Source organism: Danio rerio, chromosome 22, assembly GCF_052040795.2.
Source record: "Danio rerio strain M-AB ecotype USA chromosome 22, GRCz13ab, whole genome shotgun sequence".
NCBI lineage: Eukaryota > Metazoa > Chordata > Actinopteri > Cypriniformes > Danionidae > Danio > Danio rerio.
In genome coordinates, this window is record NC_141042.1 from 41,241,103 (window position 1) to 41,259,498 (window position 18,396).

The following is an 18,396-nucleotide window of genomic DNA, read 5'->3' on the forward strand; positions in this document are numbered from 1 at the left end:
CCCATTTCCAGGTGGGTTTTAGAGGGGTTTTGGCCATTTCCAGGTGGGTTTTAGAGGGGTTTTGCCCATTTCCAGGTGGGTTTTAGAGGGGTTTTGACCATTTCCAGGCTGGTTTTAGAGGGGTTTTGGCCATTTCCAGGTGGGTTTTAGAGGGGTTTTGCCCATTTCCAGGTGGGTTTTAGAGGGGTATTGGCCATTTCCAGCCTGGTTTTAGAGGGGTTTTGCCCATTTCCAGGCTGGTTTTAGAGGGGTTTTGCCCATTTCCAGCCTGGTTTAAGAGGGGTTTTGCCCATTTCCAGGTGGGTTTCCAGCCATTTCCAGCCTGGTCTTAGCTGGTCAGGCTGGGAGATGACCAGCTAAAACCAGCTTGACCAGCCTAGCCAGTCTGGGAGCCCAGCCAAAACCAGCTATGTCCAGCTTAAACCAGACTGGTCAAGCTGGTTTTAAATGGATTTAGATCAGGGGTGTCAAACTCATTTTAGCTCGGGGGCCACATGAAGGAAAATCTATTCCCAAGTGGGCCGGACCAGTAAAATCATGGTAAATGTTATTCAAAAACAACAACTTCAGAATGATTTCTTGGTTTTAATACGATCAACATAAAACATGAGACGCTTAGTATGATCTAGATCATTTAGTATGATCTGCTTATCCACCGATGACGCTTTGGTTTAGGGGTGTGGTTGGGTCCCAAACTTTCTTTTTTATATCGTACATTTTCGTACGACTGAACTTACGAATTAGACACTAAACTGACCACACGTGAAATAGTTACGCTTTCTGGTAAGATCACCTCAGTGTGGTACGGCAGGGCATAGATGAGATCTTACTCTCTGAGAGGGCTGTCAAACTGATGCAGATTTAGGCTTCTGGATTGGATGAAATTAACAATTTGCAATTTCTCTATTCAGTGGACACAACTGGAATATATATATTTTTTTTTATTAAAAAAAAATGCATCTCATTTTTCTACTTTACAGAATCATCTCGCGGGCCGGATTAAACTCATAAACTGATGCGGCCCGCAGGCTGTACGTTTGCCACCCCTGATTTAGCTGGTCAATTAAAGGATCAAAACATTACAAACATTATTATTTTCTAGCCTACATAAATATAAACACCACCGCCTCCATGCCTGCTTCATCACGGGGGGCTTTTCAATTTATTCATGACAATTTGCTTCTGCATAATGTTATTATTATTAGCAGTATTATTTATTATCTGCATATTTATATTTGTTTGATTAAAATCAAGCTTAGATTTGTCCACCTGTCAGGTTTTAGACCGTATGGTGCAGCATGTGTATTAGGATGTAACTCAGTTGTTTGAGCACACTTCATTATTATTGTTCATTTATTCGTTTGCTGGAGATTAGAACTGAATTTAGGAATAGTTTTGAAGCAAATCTTTGCGCTTAACAAACTAAATTAATTATGTATAGGCTAATGGATGACAACACATTTCCCTATCCACCAGAGTGAAAGTAAGAGTAGATAATAAGGAGGCTCATCTCTCATTCTCGCGCTGCAGATGCTCTGTTTAACTGTGTTCTCGCTAGTGAAGTGTTTAGTTTTTACACTTACAAAGTCGCCATGTAAATAGCAAATGCACTATAGCACAACGCAACTGACTCTTAAAGGGAATGGCGAGATGAGACTCTGATTGGTTTATTCTCTAAACACACCTATAACTCATTAAGAGAATAAGCTCAACCCTGTTAGACCATGCGCCACTGCGCAGAGCGGATTTTTCCATCCTTAAAATAGCAAAAGTGGATTCAGACACGCCCTTAATGCTTTTGCGCCCTGCGCTTTAGACTTTGCGCCTGGATCATCAAAATAGAGCCCTTAATGTCGGAATATAAGTATTATTATTATCGCTGGGAGATACTCTTTGTGTTTGTTTCCCTGTCACACTACAGCTTTGAGTCAGCCATAAAGTCTAATCAGTAATAACGCATCATTCACATGCTTCACAGAGCATGTAGTTAATCATTCCTGTGTGAAGATGTGAGCTGTGAAACCTATAAACCCACTATAAAATAACATTTCCCCCATAAAAACCCTGATAACACATCGACACACGGAACAACAAACATTTACACTACCCATAAAGCCGTCTCTCGGTTCCTCGGATATGATAACGTTGCGTAAGAACACTGATAGAGTTTTGGCTCGCACGCCGTCTTTGCATATTTAAGTCTAGATAATCTTTAGGCGCATATAGACATCTGATATATGCAAATTTAATACATTATGTGACATTAAGTTGAGGTCAGAATTATTTTTTTTGCCCAATTTCTGCGTAACTGAGAGCAGATTTCTCCAACACATTTCTGATAATAACAGTGTTAATAACTCATCTCTAATAACTGATTTATTTCCTCTTTGTCATGATGACAGTAAATAATATTAGACTAGATATTCTTCAAGACACTTCTATACAGCTTAAAGTGACATGTAAAGGCTTTACTAGGGTAATTAGGGTAACTAGGCAGGTTAGGGTAATTAGGCAAGTTATTGTATAGCGATGGTTTGTTCTGTAGACTATCAAAACAACTATAGCTTAAAGGGGCGAATAATATTGAGCTTAAAATGCTGTTTAAACAATTAAAAACTGCTTTTATTCTAGCCCAAATAAAACAAATAAGACTTTCTCCAGAAGAACAAACATTATCAGACACACTGTGAACATTTCCTCAACCTGTTCAACAACATTTAGGAAATATTGAAAAGAGACAGAAAAATCAAAGGGGGGCGAATAATTCTGACTTCATCTGTGTATATCTGTAAACGTAATCTATATATATTTTTTGTGAGAAAACAGGACGCAGATGGACAGAGCAACACTGACCCGGGACATCCTTGGGTTACTACATAAACAACAGCTGTCCTGCTCTCATATATACATCAGCATATGCAAATATATGCAAATTACATAAAATACAAATAGAAGTGTCTTGAAGAATAGTCTAATATTATTTACTGTCATCATGACAAAGAGGAAATAAATCAGTTATTAGAGATGAGTTATTAACACTGTTATGATTAGAAATGTGTTGAACAAAATCGTCTCTCTGTTACACAGAAATTGGAGGAAAGAATAAACAGGGGGTGAATAATTCAGGGGGGCTAATAATTCTGACTTCAACTGTACATTCCTAGCTTCCCGCTATTAAAAACAAGATTAAAGTACTTAATAATATAAAATAAACACTAAATAATGCAAATAACAATCACATGCTGCAAAAGTCAGTTCACATGATTTGACTGCAGTCTGGCTTTGAGGAGATGTGAATGTTGAGGAGTTTAGAGAGGTGCGTGTGTCGTGTCGCAATTTATCCCGATTTCATTCCGATTGTTATTTTTCATAATCTTGGAGTCCAAAACCGAAGCCGAATTTCGATTAATTGCACAGCTTTGGTTAACAGTACGAAGAGCTCATAGCGAACTTGACTTTGTGCATGTGTAGGTTACTAAGGGTTGATGGAGCATTACTTTATTTTGAAGTCGATTAAATTATCGGGAGGGGCATTTCTGTAATTGGTGGATATTGGTGGGGACACGTCAACTTCGTCCATGCCAATTCAACGCCCTTGGTTTTAATAAATATATCTATTTAATAAATCAGTTTTGTTCAAATGCACCAAAATCAGCCTGATCTCACGAGAAAACGCAAGTATTTTACGTTTTGCCAGTTTATTGGCTAATTCGTACGAATTCATACAAGTTCAGTCGTATACGATTATACGATTTTAAAAGGGGGCGTGGCACCTAACCCCACCCCTAAGCCCAACAGTCATTGGGGGATGAGCAAATCGTACTAAATTGTACAATTTAGATCATACGAATTCATACGAATTAGCCACTAAATCAAAACGTTACAAACTGCCGTGAGATTGTGTTGGCATATGTTCCACCAAAACTTCGCTGACTGAGACAGAAAGATCCAAGCATACAACAAGCACAGAGAAGTGTGTTTGTTTTTGTCGTATTCAAGAGTTTATTAAGCCTCAAATATCCCTTTATGCATTTCAACCAATTTCCTGAGATAAAATACAACTTAAATTATCTTTATTTGCACGTTCCCTTCCATTCTTTAAAAAATAGAGTAAATACTTGTACGAAAATAACATTCTCTTGCAGTCGGAATAAATATCAATATAAGGTTTAATATGTATCAGCATACATATATTAATATAATAGTTCATACAAATCTGTATGTGTAGCTATATAACAATATATAACAATAAATGTCGCCTTCGTAAAACAAAAGATCTGTTGCCTTCATAAGCCATCAGCCATCAGGCGAATGGATGTTTCATATAGAAAACAGGGAAGAAAACAGCATCCGTCTGAACAGGAGGACATAAATAACAATCATGAGGTGAACATGTTGACAATTACAGATATTGATGGATGTTAGTACTGAAGAATCAACGATCCGAGTCCAGTCCGAGAGGTTTTACTTTATTCCTGTGGAGGGGAGAAATGGAAAGAGGCTTTAGTGTGATTCAGTTCATATAAAGTAGCAGTGTTTTGTAATCATGTTTTTAGTTTTTAATTATGTTTATTTCTGCTTTTGAATTGCTTTATGAGAGCTTGGTCTAACTTTTAACCTTGAAAATTTGTATAAAGTGACTTCTATTAACATTTTTAATCAACCCAGGCTCATTGTGGAAATGTAGCCCTGCGGACGTTTCTGGAGGCCGCGAATTACGTCCCGGGAGGTACGCATTTGTGCAGTTTTTTTTTTATTATTAGTTTTTTATATTAACAATATAAAAAAAAATTTATTTTTTATTTTTTTATTTTTTTTTATAAAAAAAAAACCATTCATATTAACAATAACAATAACAACTATAACAATAATAATGATGATGATAATAATAATAACAACAACAGTAACAACAACAGCAACAACAACAACAACAATAATAATAATAATAATAATAATAATATTGTTTTTCATTATTATTATTATTTTCCCGGTTATGGGTTGCAGCTGGAAGGGCATCCGCTGCGTAAAGACGTGCTGGATAAGTTGGCGGTTCATTCCGCTGTGGCAACCACAAATTAATAAAGAGACTAAGCCGACAAGAAAATGAATGAATTACTATTATTATTATTATTATTCATAATATAATAAATTTTAGACAATCTCATTCAATGTACACTTATTATTAAACAAGTACTATTTTTAGTGGTGATCGGTAAGTGTCTGTATTACAGTGGTCACAGTGGTATACAGTGTTTACCTTGCAGCAGCCGCAGCAGTCTCCACAGATGGTGCCGATCAATCCGTTGATCACCTGGAAAGCACACAGTCCGATCTGGACAATCCCGGTGATCAGCAGGATGGAGAACAGTGTCAGGTGCCAGGTGACGATATCTCCGGGTCCCGCACACAGCTCCCACATCGTACGGTTTGACAGGTAGTTTCTGAAGGAGCAAAAACACATGCGTTACATTACAAATATACACCATGTTGCATATTACACTGCAGAAATCTTGTAATAAACCACCGTTATGTATTTCTCTATGTATTACTACCAGCCTCTAGTGATAGCATTTAATTAAATATATTTGTTGAGATCAGACTTGATGAAATCAGTCTGCAGAAACACTTTGATTGACATTCTCCCTTCCTATGTGTCATCAGAGGGGGAAAGCCCCGCCCACTAGTGACCATCTCTCCCTCATTAGCATAGGACGTCAGTCTTATTTTTCAACCTGTCACTATGCTGACACTCAGGCATCTGTAGCTCCGCCCTCTTTTAAAAAGAGCACAATCTCATTTGAATGTAAAGCGACAGTCACCAAAACACCACGATTTAGATCAAAGGATCTGGATTTATTTGAGGGTCTGTGAATAAACACTCACCCGTCGGTGAATGGGTAAGTGGCGTTATTGCTGCCGTCGCTTAAAAAACATTTGGGTCCGTGATTTAGAGCCACACAGGACACAATGACGGAGTAACCAGCGCCCACTGCTCCTGCCGCCGCAAACAGAATAGAGCTGAACATCTGCAGGAAAGAAGAACTAAACGTTAAAGTGGAAACAAGCCAAGATAATGGTGTTGCAATAAATACAGGGGGTGAATAAGTAAAACACTGCATTGCACGACATTTTACGTAACTATTTTACACATTGGAATTTGTTAAATTTGCAGAAAAAATGCACACAGAGCTTTTAATTAAACGTTAAAGTGATAACAACAACAAAAAATTGTGTTAAAACAATTGCAAGAAATTGTCGAGTCCAACATTGAATTAGACATTAACATCTTTACGCATTCGGGAATTCAAATTTGTTGAAATTTTACAAAAAAGCAAAAAGACCTTTTAATAAAACGTTAAAATGGAAACAATGCGAAGGAAAAATAGTGTTCGGGCAATCACAAAGAATCGCTAAGTAAAACATTGAATTTCGCAACACGTAACTATTTTACACATTGGAGAATTCGATTTTGTTAAATTCGTACAACAAAAGCACAAAGACCTTTTAACTAAACATTAAAGTGATAACAAAACAAAATAAAATGGTGTTAATGCAATTACAAGAAATTGTCGAGTCCAACATTGAATTAGACGTTACCATTTTTACGCATTGGGGAATTCAAATTTGTTGAATTTGTACAAAAAGAGCATAAAGACCTTTTAACGAAATGTTAAAATAGAAACAATACGAAGAAAAAAATGGTCATTAAGTACTTACAAGGAACTTTTAAGTAAAACGTTGAATTACACATAACTATTTTACACATTGGAAATTTGAGTTTGTTGAATTATTACTAAAAAATATACAAAAGCCTGTTAACTACACGCTCAAAAACGTTTAAAATCATGAAAATAGTATTCGGGCAATTACAAAGAATCGCTAAGTAAAACATTAAATTGCGCAACACGTAACTATTTTACACATTGGAGAATTTGATTTTGTTAAATTTGTACAAAAAACACACAAAGACCTTTTAAATAAATGTTAAAGTGATAACAAAACAAAAAAATTGTGTTAATACAATTACAAGAAATTGCAGAGTCCAACATTGAATTAGACGTTACCATTTTTACTCATTGGGGAATTCAAATTTGTTGAATTTGTACAAAAAAGCATAAAGACCTTTTAACGAAATGTTAAAATAGAAACAATATGAAGAAAAAAAATGGTCATGAAATACTTAAAAGGAACTGTCAAGTAAAATGTTGAAATACACATAACTATATTCACACATTGGGAATTTGAGTTTGTTGAATTAATACTAAAATATATATACAAAGACCTGTTAACTAAACGTTCAAAGTCAAGAAAATAGTCTTCAGAAAATTACAAAGAATCGTTGAGTAAAACACTGAGTTGCGCAACACGTAATTATTTTACACATTGGAGAACTGGAATTTGTCAAATTTAAACAAAAAAGCAGACAACTTAATCAAAGCGTTAAAGTGGAAGCAAAGTGAAGAAGATAATGGTGTTCAGACTATTATAAAGAATTGATAACTAAAACATTAGATTACCCGTAACTATTTTACACATTGGGTAATTTGAATTTGTCAAATTTGTGCACAAACACGAAGACCTTTTACCTAAACTTAAAAATGATAATAAAACCGAGAATGTGGTGTTGAAGTAATTACAAGGCATAGTCAAGTAAAACATGAAAATGCGTGCAACTATTTTACACATTGAAGAATTCAAATTTGTCAAATTCGCAAAAAAGGCCAAAATGTTTTTTTTTTTTTAAATTTACACCAGAAAGCTTTAACTAAATGCTAAAACGGAAATAAAACTAAGAACAATACGGCATTGAAACAGTTACAAAGAATTGTCAATTACAACATTGAAATGCGCGGCATGTAATTATTTTACACTTTGGGGAATTTCCCAACGAAAATATTTTCCCGCTAAAATATCTCTTAACAAAAAAATTTGCTCACAAAATATTCTCCTGCTAGATCAATTCCTGACAAAATATTTTTTTGACAAAAACATTTTGCTGCCAATTTATTTTCCACTAAAATATTTCCTGTCAAACTATTTCCTGCTAAAAGTATTTTCCTGTGAGAAAAATATTTCCCGCTAAATTATTTCCTGCAATAATATTTATTGCCAAAATATTTCCCAACAAAATATTTTCCCTACTAAAACATTTCCTGACAAAATTATTTCCGGACAAAAGTATTTTCCTGTGAGAATATTATTTCTTGCTAAAATATTTCCCGGCAAAATATATTCTGCTAAAAAAATATTACCCACCAAAATATTTCTTGCTAAAATATTTCTTTGCAAAATATTTCCTGACAAAAATATTTTCCTGCCAAATTATTTCCTTCTAAAATATTTCTCTCCAAAATATTTTTCCAGGTAAAATATTTACTGCTAAAACATTATCTGACAAAATATTTACCTGCCAAATAATTTCCTGTCAAAATATTTCCCGTCAAAACAATTACTGCTAAAATATTTCCCGCTTAAAAAAATTCCCACTAAAATATTTCTCGGCAAAATAATTCCACACAAAATATTTTTCCTGCTTAAACATTTCCCGGCTAAATTATTTCTTGTCAAAATATTTCCTGACAAAATAATTTTCTGCTAAAACGTTTTCAGCCAAAATATGTTTCTGCTAAAATAATTCCTGCAAAAATATTTCCCGCCTTTTCTGATGGCAGATCTGGGATGTCATGAAGCGGAGTGGCTGTGTGGAGGAGCGCTGTGCACATGTCATTGGTAATCCAGCTTTTGGTTATTGTTTTTCTCACCGCAAATCGTTTCCCGCAGCTCTCATTCCCACAGCAGCCGCAGCAGTCGTTGTTCTTCAAGCCCAGGAAAACCAGAGCAGGGAAAATCATCTGAACAAACACACACACAATATAAAATGACTTCAAGATCCAAAAAAAAAATGCTGTTACTTTAAATCATTTGAATCTGTTTAAACTAACTGTATTGGTTTATTATACGAAGTTTAGCTTAATATTTTAGTTGGTTTAACTGTAGTTAGTTAAAATAACTGGAAAAGCTCTGTTCATTCAGATAAAACATTGTACGCAGTGCGTTTAGGTACAGTTTTATTGCAAAAACGAATCTGAAGGGAACACAAACTATACAAATTTACATGCAAAAACACTAGATATACTGCTGTAAAAAAAAACATATATAAATATAGTCTTACTTAAACTTGTAGCCTTGTGTTAAGACCAAGAGCAGCGCTAGTTCAAGTTCAAGTTCGGTTTATTTATATAGCACGTTTCCAACTACCACAAGGCTGCACAAAGTGCTTTACAGAGAAACAAATGTAAAGAGTTTTGCTATGCCGGCCCAAATGCTGAATACAGCAAAGCAACACACAGATATCTGTACAGATGAAAACAATTAAAGGATTAAAATGATCCAGAAATGATGATTTTCTACATCAATATAAACAGCACTGTCTCCACGCCTTCTTCACCTCTGGGGGCTTCCTCAGTTTATTCGTGACCGTCTGCTTCTGTATAATGTGATTATTATCAGCAGTATTATTGATTATCTGCAGATTTATATCCGCTTTAATAAACACAAGTGTAGATGCGTCCAGCTGTGGGGTTTTGGAGACGTCTGCATCATCATATGGGGCATAAGAACAGGACGTGTGTTTGGATATAACTCAGTTTTCTGAGCACACTTCATTATTATTGTTCATTTATTCCTTTTCTGGAGATTAGAACGGAATTTAGAAATAGTTTTGAAGCAAATCTTTGCACGTAACAAAGGAAATTAAACATGTGGGCTGATGGATGTGTTTAGTGGAGTGAGTTTCCACCGTTTCCTCACTCCAGCAAAGTAAAGGAGTAAAGGAGTAAAGTAAAGAGGCGGAATGGAGGAGGCTCGTTCTTTATCCTCGCGCTGCAGATGCCTCGCTGCTCTGTTTAACTGTGTTCTCGCTAGTGAAGCGTTCAGTTTTTAGTCTTACAAAGTCATCATGTACATAGCGAATGCACCATTGAGCGACGCAACTGACTCTTAAAGGGAATGAGAGACGAGACTCTGATTGGTTTAATGCAGGTTATGCTCAAAACACAGCCAGAACTCATTAAGAGAATAAGCACAGTCCTGTTAGACCATGCGCCGGGGAGTATTTTTACGTCATTAAAATAGCAAAGGTGGACTCGGGCACACTCTTAATCATGTTGCACCATGTGCTCTGGACTTTTTATCATTAAAATAGCGTTTTGTTGGACAAGCAAAATGTGTTGCCTTGTTTTTGGAAAAAACAGTTGTCAAAATTAAGTTGAAAGTTGAGTTTTTTTAAATTACACCAACAGAGTGAACAAAATAATCCTGTTTTCACTACTAGATAATATCAGTTTTCTCACCTCATTGGCAGATTATTTAGCCAGTTTGTCAGGGAAAACACTTTATTTTGACACATTATTTCTGAAAACAAGACAATATTTCAAACTTGTCTAGTAAGAGAAAATTAGCTTTTTACCAGAGTAAACAGTAAAGGACCTTTATTATCTAAATATCTATATCAAATATATATATATATATATATATATATATATATATATATATATATATATATATATATATATATATATATATATATAATTCTTACATCTGATGAAACTCAATAAGAGCTCAAAACAAGGAGAGTTTTCCTAAAAACAAGCAAAATAATCTCATCTTTTTTTTCTCTGTGAAAAGATTAGTTTGCTTGTTTTCAGGAAAAACTTGCTTCATTTTGACTCTCTATTTCTGAAAACAAGACAATATTTTGTACTGGTCTATCAAATGCTTCTTGATATTGGTTGTAAAGCTACTAGTTTCGCTAGCAGTTTCACTGGGAGGGATTGTTGGTGATTGGATGGGTGTTGGCCTGATTGGGTAACTTCACATGGGCAAAGGAAAAATAAGACTTGTTTAGGACAAACAGTATTTCAAGACAAGACAATATTTTTTGTGAGTTTAATACTTTAAGTAAGTAACAGATAGTTTTTCCTCACTTTTATAGAAAATTTGTAGTTGTAAGTAATTCTTACTTAGTGTTTGTGTTTTGTTACGAGTTCAAATATCTAAAATGTCATAAATCAAAAGAAATAATAAATCAAAACAAAGTGAGTACTAAAATCATGCAAAATAATCTTGTTTTTGCTTCGTAATAAAAATATTTTGTTTGTTTTCAGGAAAAACTCACTTTATTTTGAGTTATTGTTTCGGAAAACAAGACAACTTTCTTACGCATCTATCAAATGCTGGTTTTGCAGCTATTAATTCAGCTATTATATTATTAAACAGAGTTTTTTTTAAGTTTCACTGGGATGGATTGTTGGTGATTGGATGGGTGTTGACCAGATTGGGTAAATTTACATGGACGAAGGAAAAATAAGATCCGTTTAGGACAAACAGTATTTGATTCAGATGCATAAACCTCTGAATGTCGAGTGAAATTTACCCCTAAAATGAGCATTTTTTTCAGCCTCCTACGTTTACGTTCAGTTATTTCACTTTTTAGGCAATGAAAAGAACTTATTCGTCTCTATGACAGTAAAATTATTAAGCCTACACACAGCAGTCTGAGAAAAATGACCTTTTTAGAAGAAGATATCAAACAGCATTTAGAGGTTTTTGCATCTAAACTCTTCATATAAGGACAAGACAATATTTCAGTGAATTTAAGACACTTTTTAAGGCCTAATATTTTGAAATTTAGGACATTTTAAGTCTGTTTAAGAAAAAAAATGCATGTTCAAATATCTAAAACATCTTGAATCGAAATTGAAAGAAATAATAACTCAAAACAACCTGAAAAATAATCTTGTTTTTGTGTTTTAATACAAATATTTAGCTTGTTTTGAGGCAAAACTCACTTTATTTTGACTCATTATTTCTGAAAGCAGCATAATGGGTTGCGCTTGCCTATAGAAAATGCTTCTTGATTTAACAACATTTCGAAATTTGCACAAGAAACTAGACAAAATCTCTTCTTTTTGCAGTGTTTTCAGAGGATACAGTTAAAAGAATATACACAAAAAGCTTTTGCTGCTTATTTGCATCTTTCTTTTTAAATAAGTGAGTTTTTCCTTAAAACAAGTACAATAATCTGCCAATCCTGTAAGTGAAATAATTTTACTTCAGAGCAAAAATAAGATAATATTGCTTGTTTTAGGGGAAAAACCCTTAATTTTGACTAATTATTTACAAAAACAACACAATATTTTGTACTCATCTATAAAAATACGATTTTCTAGATATTTGGAATAAAAACGAGACAAAAACCCTAAGTGTAAAACACATTAATTGGTAGTGCATCAGAGATGTTCAGTGTTAAAATAAAAAAAAATAAAATAAAAAAATAATAATAGCTAATAATAATAATTTATAATATATAATTAATATAAATATATAATTAATAAATAATAATAATAATAATAATAATATTCTTAATAATAGAAATAATAGCTAATAATAATAATTTATAATATATAATTAATATAAATATATTAATAATAATAATAATAATAATAATAATAATAATAATTGTTAGTAATAACAATAGAAAATAGAAAGGTATTTATTTTTCCTAACGTTAGAGTGATTTTAGAAAAAAAAATCAAAGGTGAAAAAAAAGTTTTGCCTTCAGATATAGGGACATTTTTAATCCGTAAATCAAACAGAAGCATTAAAAAAAGGGTTCAGTATCCCAATTTTTTGGCCAAATCCACAAGTGCGCTGTGAATGTGAATGTGAAGGTCTTTACATTGCAAAAATACTTTTCTTCATCCTGTTTTTAGTCCAAATATCTAAACATTCCTAAATCAAGAAGCATTTTCTAGACAAGCAGAAAATATTGTCTTGTTTTTAGAAATAATGACTTAAATAAAGTGAGTTTTTCCTTAAAACAATCTGCCAATGGGGTAAGAAAAATAATCTTGAAACAAAAATGTTTACTCATTGGCAGATTATTAGGCTTGTTTAATGAAATACTCAACACAATATGTCATATATGTCAACTTTTAGATATTTGGACTAGAAACAAAACAAAAACACTGAGTACGAAACAGATTTTTAGCAGTGCATCAGTTTTTTCAGTGCTAAAAAGGAATAAAAACACAGCATATAACAATAATGCTAATAATAGAATAATAATGTTGTTGTTCTTTATTATTATTAATATCATTATTATACAATCTCCTTCTCAAGTGCATTTATTATTAAAACAGTAATATCGAAGGCGTTCTGAGTTGTTATTTCCTCACCAGCACTCCAGATCCCAAAATTCCCCCCAGGTAAAAGACTTCGTCGGTGATGTCTTGGCTCTGATCGGCCACTTTCCCGCTGGGGAAAAAGAGCAGGATGTTGCAGAGGACGCAGATGATGGCCAGCGGGATGAGCGTGATGCCCAGACACTTGGCGAAATTTCCAGAGCACATGATTGAGTCTCTGCTGGGGAGAAGAAATACAGTCCGACGGGAGTTGAGTTTGTTCGGCTGTGCTGGAGCAGGAGAGTGGAGGCAGGACTTTATACCTGCTGTCTGTAAATCAGTAACTGCTAACAATTGACACTAACAGATATCAGTGCGTCACACCGGCCTCACCTTAACATGAGGATCTTTATGACTACACTGAGAAAAAAAAATGACTTTACTTTGAGCTTTCGTCTTGTTTCTAGTCCAAATATCTAGAAATTCCTAAATCAAGAAGCATTTTATAGACAAATACTTATCAATCTTATGTAAATCTTTTTTTTTTAATCTTTATGACTATGCTAAAGAAATTCCTTTCCGTTACTTGTCTTATTCAACTAATCAGGACAAAGAGAGATAGGGTCCGAGCGCAGTGTCTAGCCCGACTCCAGAACGCCCCCCCCTCAGATTTAAATAGGTATCTGGTTTAAAAGTGTGGAGTTGGGGTGGTGGAGGGACGCTGAAGTCAAGAGAAAACGGAGGTATGACGTGTTTGACTATTTATAGGGGTTCGTTCTTGAGCTGATTGGATAATAGAATGATTGTGTGTGATGAATTAGCCTAGTCAAAGACTGATCGTGCTCCTCCCGAAATTTGTTTATATAACATTACAAATTCTTAGTGTCTCAAAGCATTTTCCTAACTATGGATGTTGGGGGAGAGAACTTGGACGGCGGAGTGTTTTAGTAGATCTAATGTATGTATTCTTTCATGCAACTCAGGCTCATTCTAAAAACGTAGTCCTGTGGACGTTTCTTGAGACCGCGAATAATGTAGCAGGAGGTACGTATGGTTGCATTTCATTTTTTAAGCAAACGCTACGGGGCGGTATGAGGTCGTTCCTTTTGGTGCTTATCAGCTGACCGCTTACCTCCATGTGGAGGGCTTTCCCACCGCAACCAGTTTGTCCAGTTAGCTCGCCGTGTACGTCGGCGAACTTGAGACGCAGAGAGTAGCTGACTACGACAATGACCGGGGAAGAGTCCGGGGAAGTGTGGTTCCGGAAATCAGGTAAGACAAAAACAGAATCCAAAAAAATAGAACGAACAAGTTCATTACAGGGTGAGAATGCAGTAAAATCCGAAAACGTGGTAAAAATCAGACGAGTGTTTTTCTTTTTCTGGACGGCTTTTGCAAATTGTTAATTGGTTTTAGGTAAGTAAGCAGGCGGGCGGGTCAGTCGGTAAAATTGGTTGGGTTTTGGGAAGGAGGAGAGTGGGGTTAGACGATTGGCCGGTCGCCCAGTCAATCATTCAGCCTGTCAGACAGACAGTCATTCGACAGCGCACTCTAGTGGGTTAACGCGAGAACAGAACGTGCGCGAACGGCACTCCGATATTTGAGATACGAAAAAGCGCACACAGCAGGCTCTTGCGGATTCGCAAAATCAAAAGCTGCAAAAATACGTACCTCCCAGGACGAATTTCGCGGTCTTTAGAATTGTCCACGGGACTGACTACATTTCTAGAATGAGCCTGGGTTGCTTTTATGGATTTAGTACCAGTGTTGAGGGAATGAACAAAAGAAAACAGAAAATACAGAAAAATGCCATCACACAACCACCCTGAGGCAAAGCCAATGGGCAGTTGGCCCCCAGTTTGGCTTTCGAGACTGTCAAATACGTTGGGCCAAACAGTGCGCCCGACCCTTCCTACCACCAACACAGAGTTTTGGCTGCTTGGAAATGGCAAAAATGGGCTACATACCAGACTGAGAATTTTACATAACCATTACGAGGAACACCTTGAAAAGGCAGTGGATGGGATTAGGGGACTGTGGTTAGGTCACAGGGGGCCATGACTCTTTTGAACAGTTCCTGAGATAGATGGAGATCCTGGTGGATCCCTCACAATCGGTATCACTCCCACAGAGGCCCTTCACAATCATGAGGAGGGTCTCTCCACACCAACACCAGTGTGCAGCATCCACTTGGATGATGTGACGGCAGCCACAGGACAACAGCTATTGATGGAGAGAGACAGTGATGGGGATGATTGGGAGGACATGATTATAAGCGCCGGTTGAGGGACTTTGGCCAAGACATCGGGGATACACCCCTACTCTTTTCCCGAAAATCGCCATGAGAATTTTATGAAAGTCAGGACCTTGGTATTGTTCTATCTCCCGGAAAACTCACGGAATTCCACCCCCAGTCCCTCAGCCTTTTGGTACAGTCCCCATGTGTGCCGAACCCAAAATGCAACCATCTTCACACCTGCTTTCCGCTCTTCACTTCGTGCGCACCACATCCCCCGCTTTACACTTCACGCCCCCCAAACCCCCCTCCCCCACTTCGCACGCACCCCCAGATAAAGTCTCCCAGATGTTTTTATCCGAATGTTGGCAGGTATGCAAGTGTGTGGTTTTATAAAATAAATATATATTATAGACATAACCCAATATCATGATCAAGGCACATACTTGCCAGTACATCAAGTTTCAAGTCGTGTCCAATGATGCTATTATGGTTTTATAGATGTACTACGACGTTATCTGATATCTTTGCTGTACCAGGTTTTACCACATTTTGTTTGCCATACACAAGGCGACTCTGAGAGATGGACATTAATGAACTACAGACGCTCCTCGACATGTTGTTTGGCATTTATAAATACAGAAGGTTTCTAGCTCCAAATGTAGTTTTTCAGATATGCACTGAGAATTGGCATATGATTTAATGATGATGCGCAGGACACGTTTATTACAGCAGACTTTGGACTGACAGTGTGAGGAAATGTCAGGCCACAGCACTCATGATGGTTCATTTGTCCAACAAAGTCTTCACTAAGCATAACGTTTGGATAAATGTTGACTTTGACTTTACAGTCCAATAAAGATTTACTTTGCAATCTTGTAATACAGCATTATTTTACTTGTGTATGTGTGCGCTGTGTTTTGCTTCCAGTGGTGCCAATGGGTGTAAAGTCACAAGCACAAATCGTGAAATAACATTTTCTCCAAATGAATTGGATTTGTGAACTAAAAATAAAGGAGGGGAGAAACGCTGCATTTCATATTCACCAGTATTTATAACTTTTTAATAATTAATCACAGGACTGACCCTCATGAAAAGTACAACCGTGAACATTACCCATGTAAATAGCATTGACAACAACATTACTGCTGCCCTCCGGATAGCCAAGTATCACATAGACAAGTCTGACTGTCCACATGAGCCACTGTGACGGGCTGGGCAGCGCTAACCAGGCAATCGCTGACGTGCCAGCGGAGGGGCAGCTCGGAAGGAGAGTACTCACCCCGGGAAGCAGAGCGGCCCGAGGAAGATCTAAAGATAAGAGACTGTGTCTTACCTTCTTGGATCCCACAACGAGGTTGGAATGAGAGAAAGTAGACCCTTCTCTTCCACTCTGGGAGCCTGTGGCAATATGGCCTGGTGAAAATTTGGGTACCGCCGGCCCGGAGGCCAGCAGTGATGTTGTTCTCAATGTTATTGACATAGGTAATGGTCCTCGCCCCTCCCCCAGGGAAACAGTTGATCTCCTCTTCTTCTTCGTCTTTAGACCTAGTTGGTCTGAAAAAAGATCCATTCAAGCCACTCGACTTAGCATCCTTAAAAATTCTGTCCATGAGGACAGCTCTGCTGATCGTGTTGGCATCGATCAAGAGAGTCGGGAATTTGGAGGCATTTTCGATAAGTGAATTGTGCCTGGAATTTAGCCCGGCTATGTGCCCAAGGTTCCTATCACTCCATTTAGAGATCGAGTGGTAAACCTGCAAGCGCTGCCCGCGGAGGAGAAGTCCCAGCCCTTTCAATGCTTTGTCTCGTTCGTCTTTTGTTCGGTCCTCTGTGGCCCCCAGCACCTGACTCAGCAGAGGAGCCGGGGTATGGTCCAGTATGATGTCTGGTATGCCTGTTTGGTCTACCCACATGCTAGAGTTCGGTGCCAGCTATGCTTGGTCACCGATGGCAATCCCACTGGCTAAATTCAGCCACGAGTGTTCCCCCTTCTTACTGGTAAGTGGTAACTTACCACTTACCAGATTAACATATGTTCATGGATAGGGCTAGTGCATATGTTCCTATTGCCATCAAGGTTCCCCTTGTTTGGGTAGCAGGTGAGGTCCACAGCGTTCTCTTCTTTCGGGGACTGGCACGCTTTCCCAATGTACTATCACATTTCTAAAAATCCCAAGACTACTTTAGCTAGGTAAACTTAGCACACTTACGACCGTCGATCTAAATTCTTCTTAAGTATTCCCATGTAATGGTAAATAAAGGGCCTAGGGGACGTTGGAAAGTTGCGCCCTTGGTGATGCTTGTGCGCTCATGCTTTGCTTGGCAAACTTTACATCAGCGGTGTGACAGGCTTAGCTGCTGTGGCATTTTCCATACACTCTCCAGACACAAGTAGGAGTTCTCATGAGGAAGAACATCTTAGTTACAAACCTAACCGTCGTTCCCCGAATAGGGAATGGAGAAGTGTGTCTCCGATGCCACAGCAGCTGTGTCTCCAACTGTTAGCAGAGTGATCAGCTAGCTATCTGCAACTCCCACATGGTCACCCACTGAAGCCTGGTCAGTACCTGGATGGGGGACCACATGGGAAAGCTAGGTTGATGTCGGAAGTGGTGTTAGTGAGGCCAGTAGGGGGCGCCCAACCTGCAGTCTATGTGGGTCCTAATGCCCCAGTATAATGAAGGGGACGCTATACTGCTCAGTGAGCGCTGTCTTTCGGATGAGACATTAAACCGAGGTCCTGACTCTCTGTGGTCGTTTAAAATCCCAGGATGTAGGGGTTTCCCCCGGCATCCTAGCCAAATTTGACCACTGGCCTCTGTCTATCATGGCCTCCTAACCATCCCCATATCATAATTGGCTTCATCACTCTGTCTCCTCTCCACCAATCAGCTGGTGTGTGGTCTGGCGCAATACGCCTACCATCGCGTCATCTAAGTGGATGCTGCACACTGGTGGTGGATGAGGAGATTC

At 37.3% G+C, this 18,396-nt stretch overlaps 2 protein-coding genes across 3 annotated transcripts in view; both read right to left on the reverse strand.

The window, feature by feature from the left end:
* mark1 (MAP/microtubule affinity-regulating kinase 1) overlaps positions 1-18,396 on the reverse strand; it is a 426,664-nt gene that overhangs the window by 102,287 nt on the left and 305,981 nt on the right. The gene's annotated exons all lie outside the window — the stretch shown is intronic.
* Positions 3,979-13,462, reverse strand: tm4sf4 (transmembrane 4 L six family member 4). The gene is given in 5 exon segments (NM_001003489.1): positions 3,979-4,475; positions 5,258-5,441; positions 5,884-6,026; positions 8,763-8,852; positions 13,239-13,462. Coding segments are annotated over 5 exon segments (597 nt in total). The 5' UTR covers positions 13,413-13,462; the 3' UTR covers positions 3,979-4,469.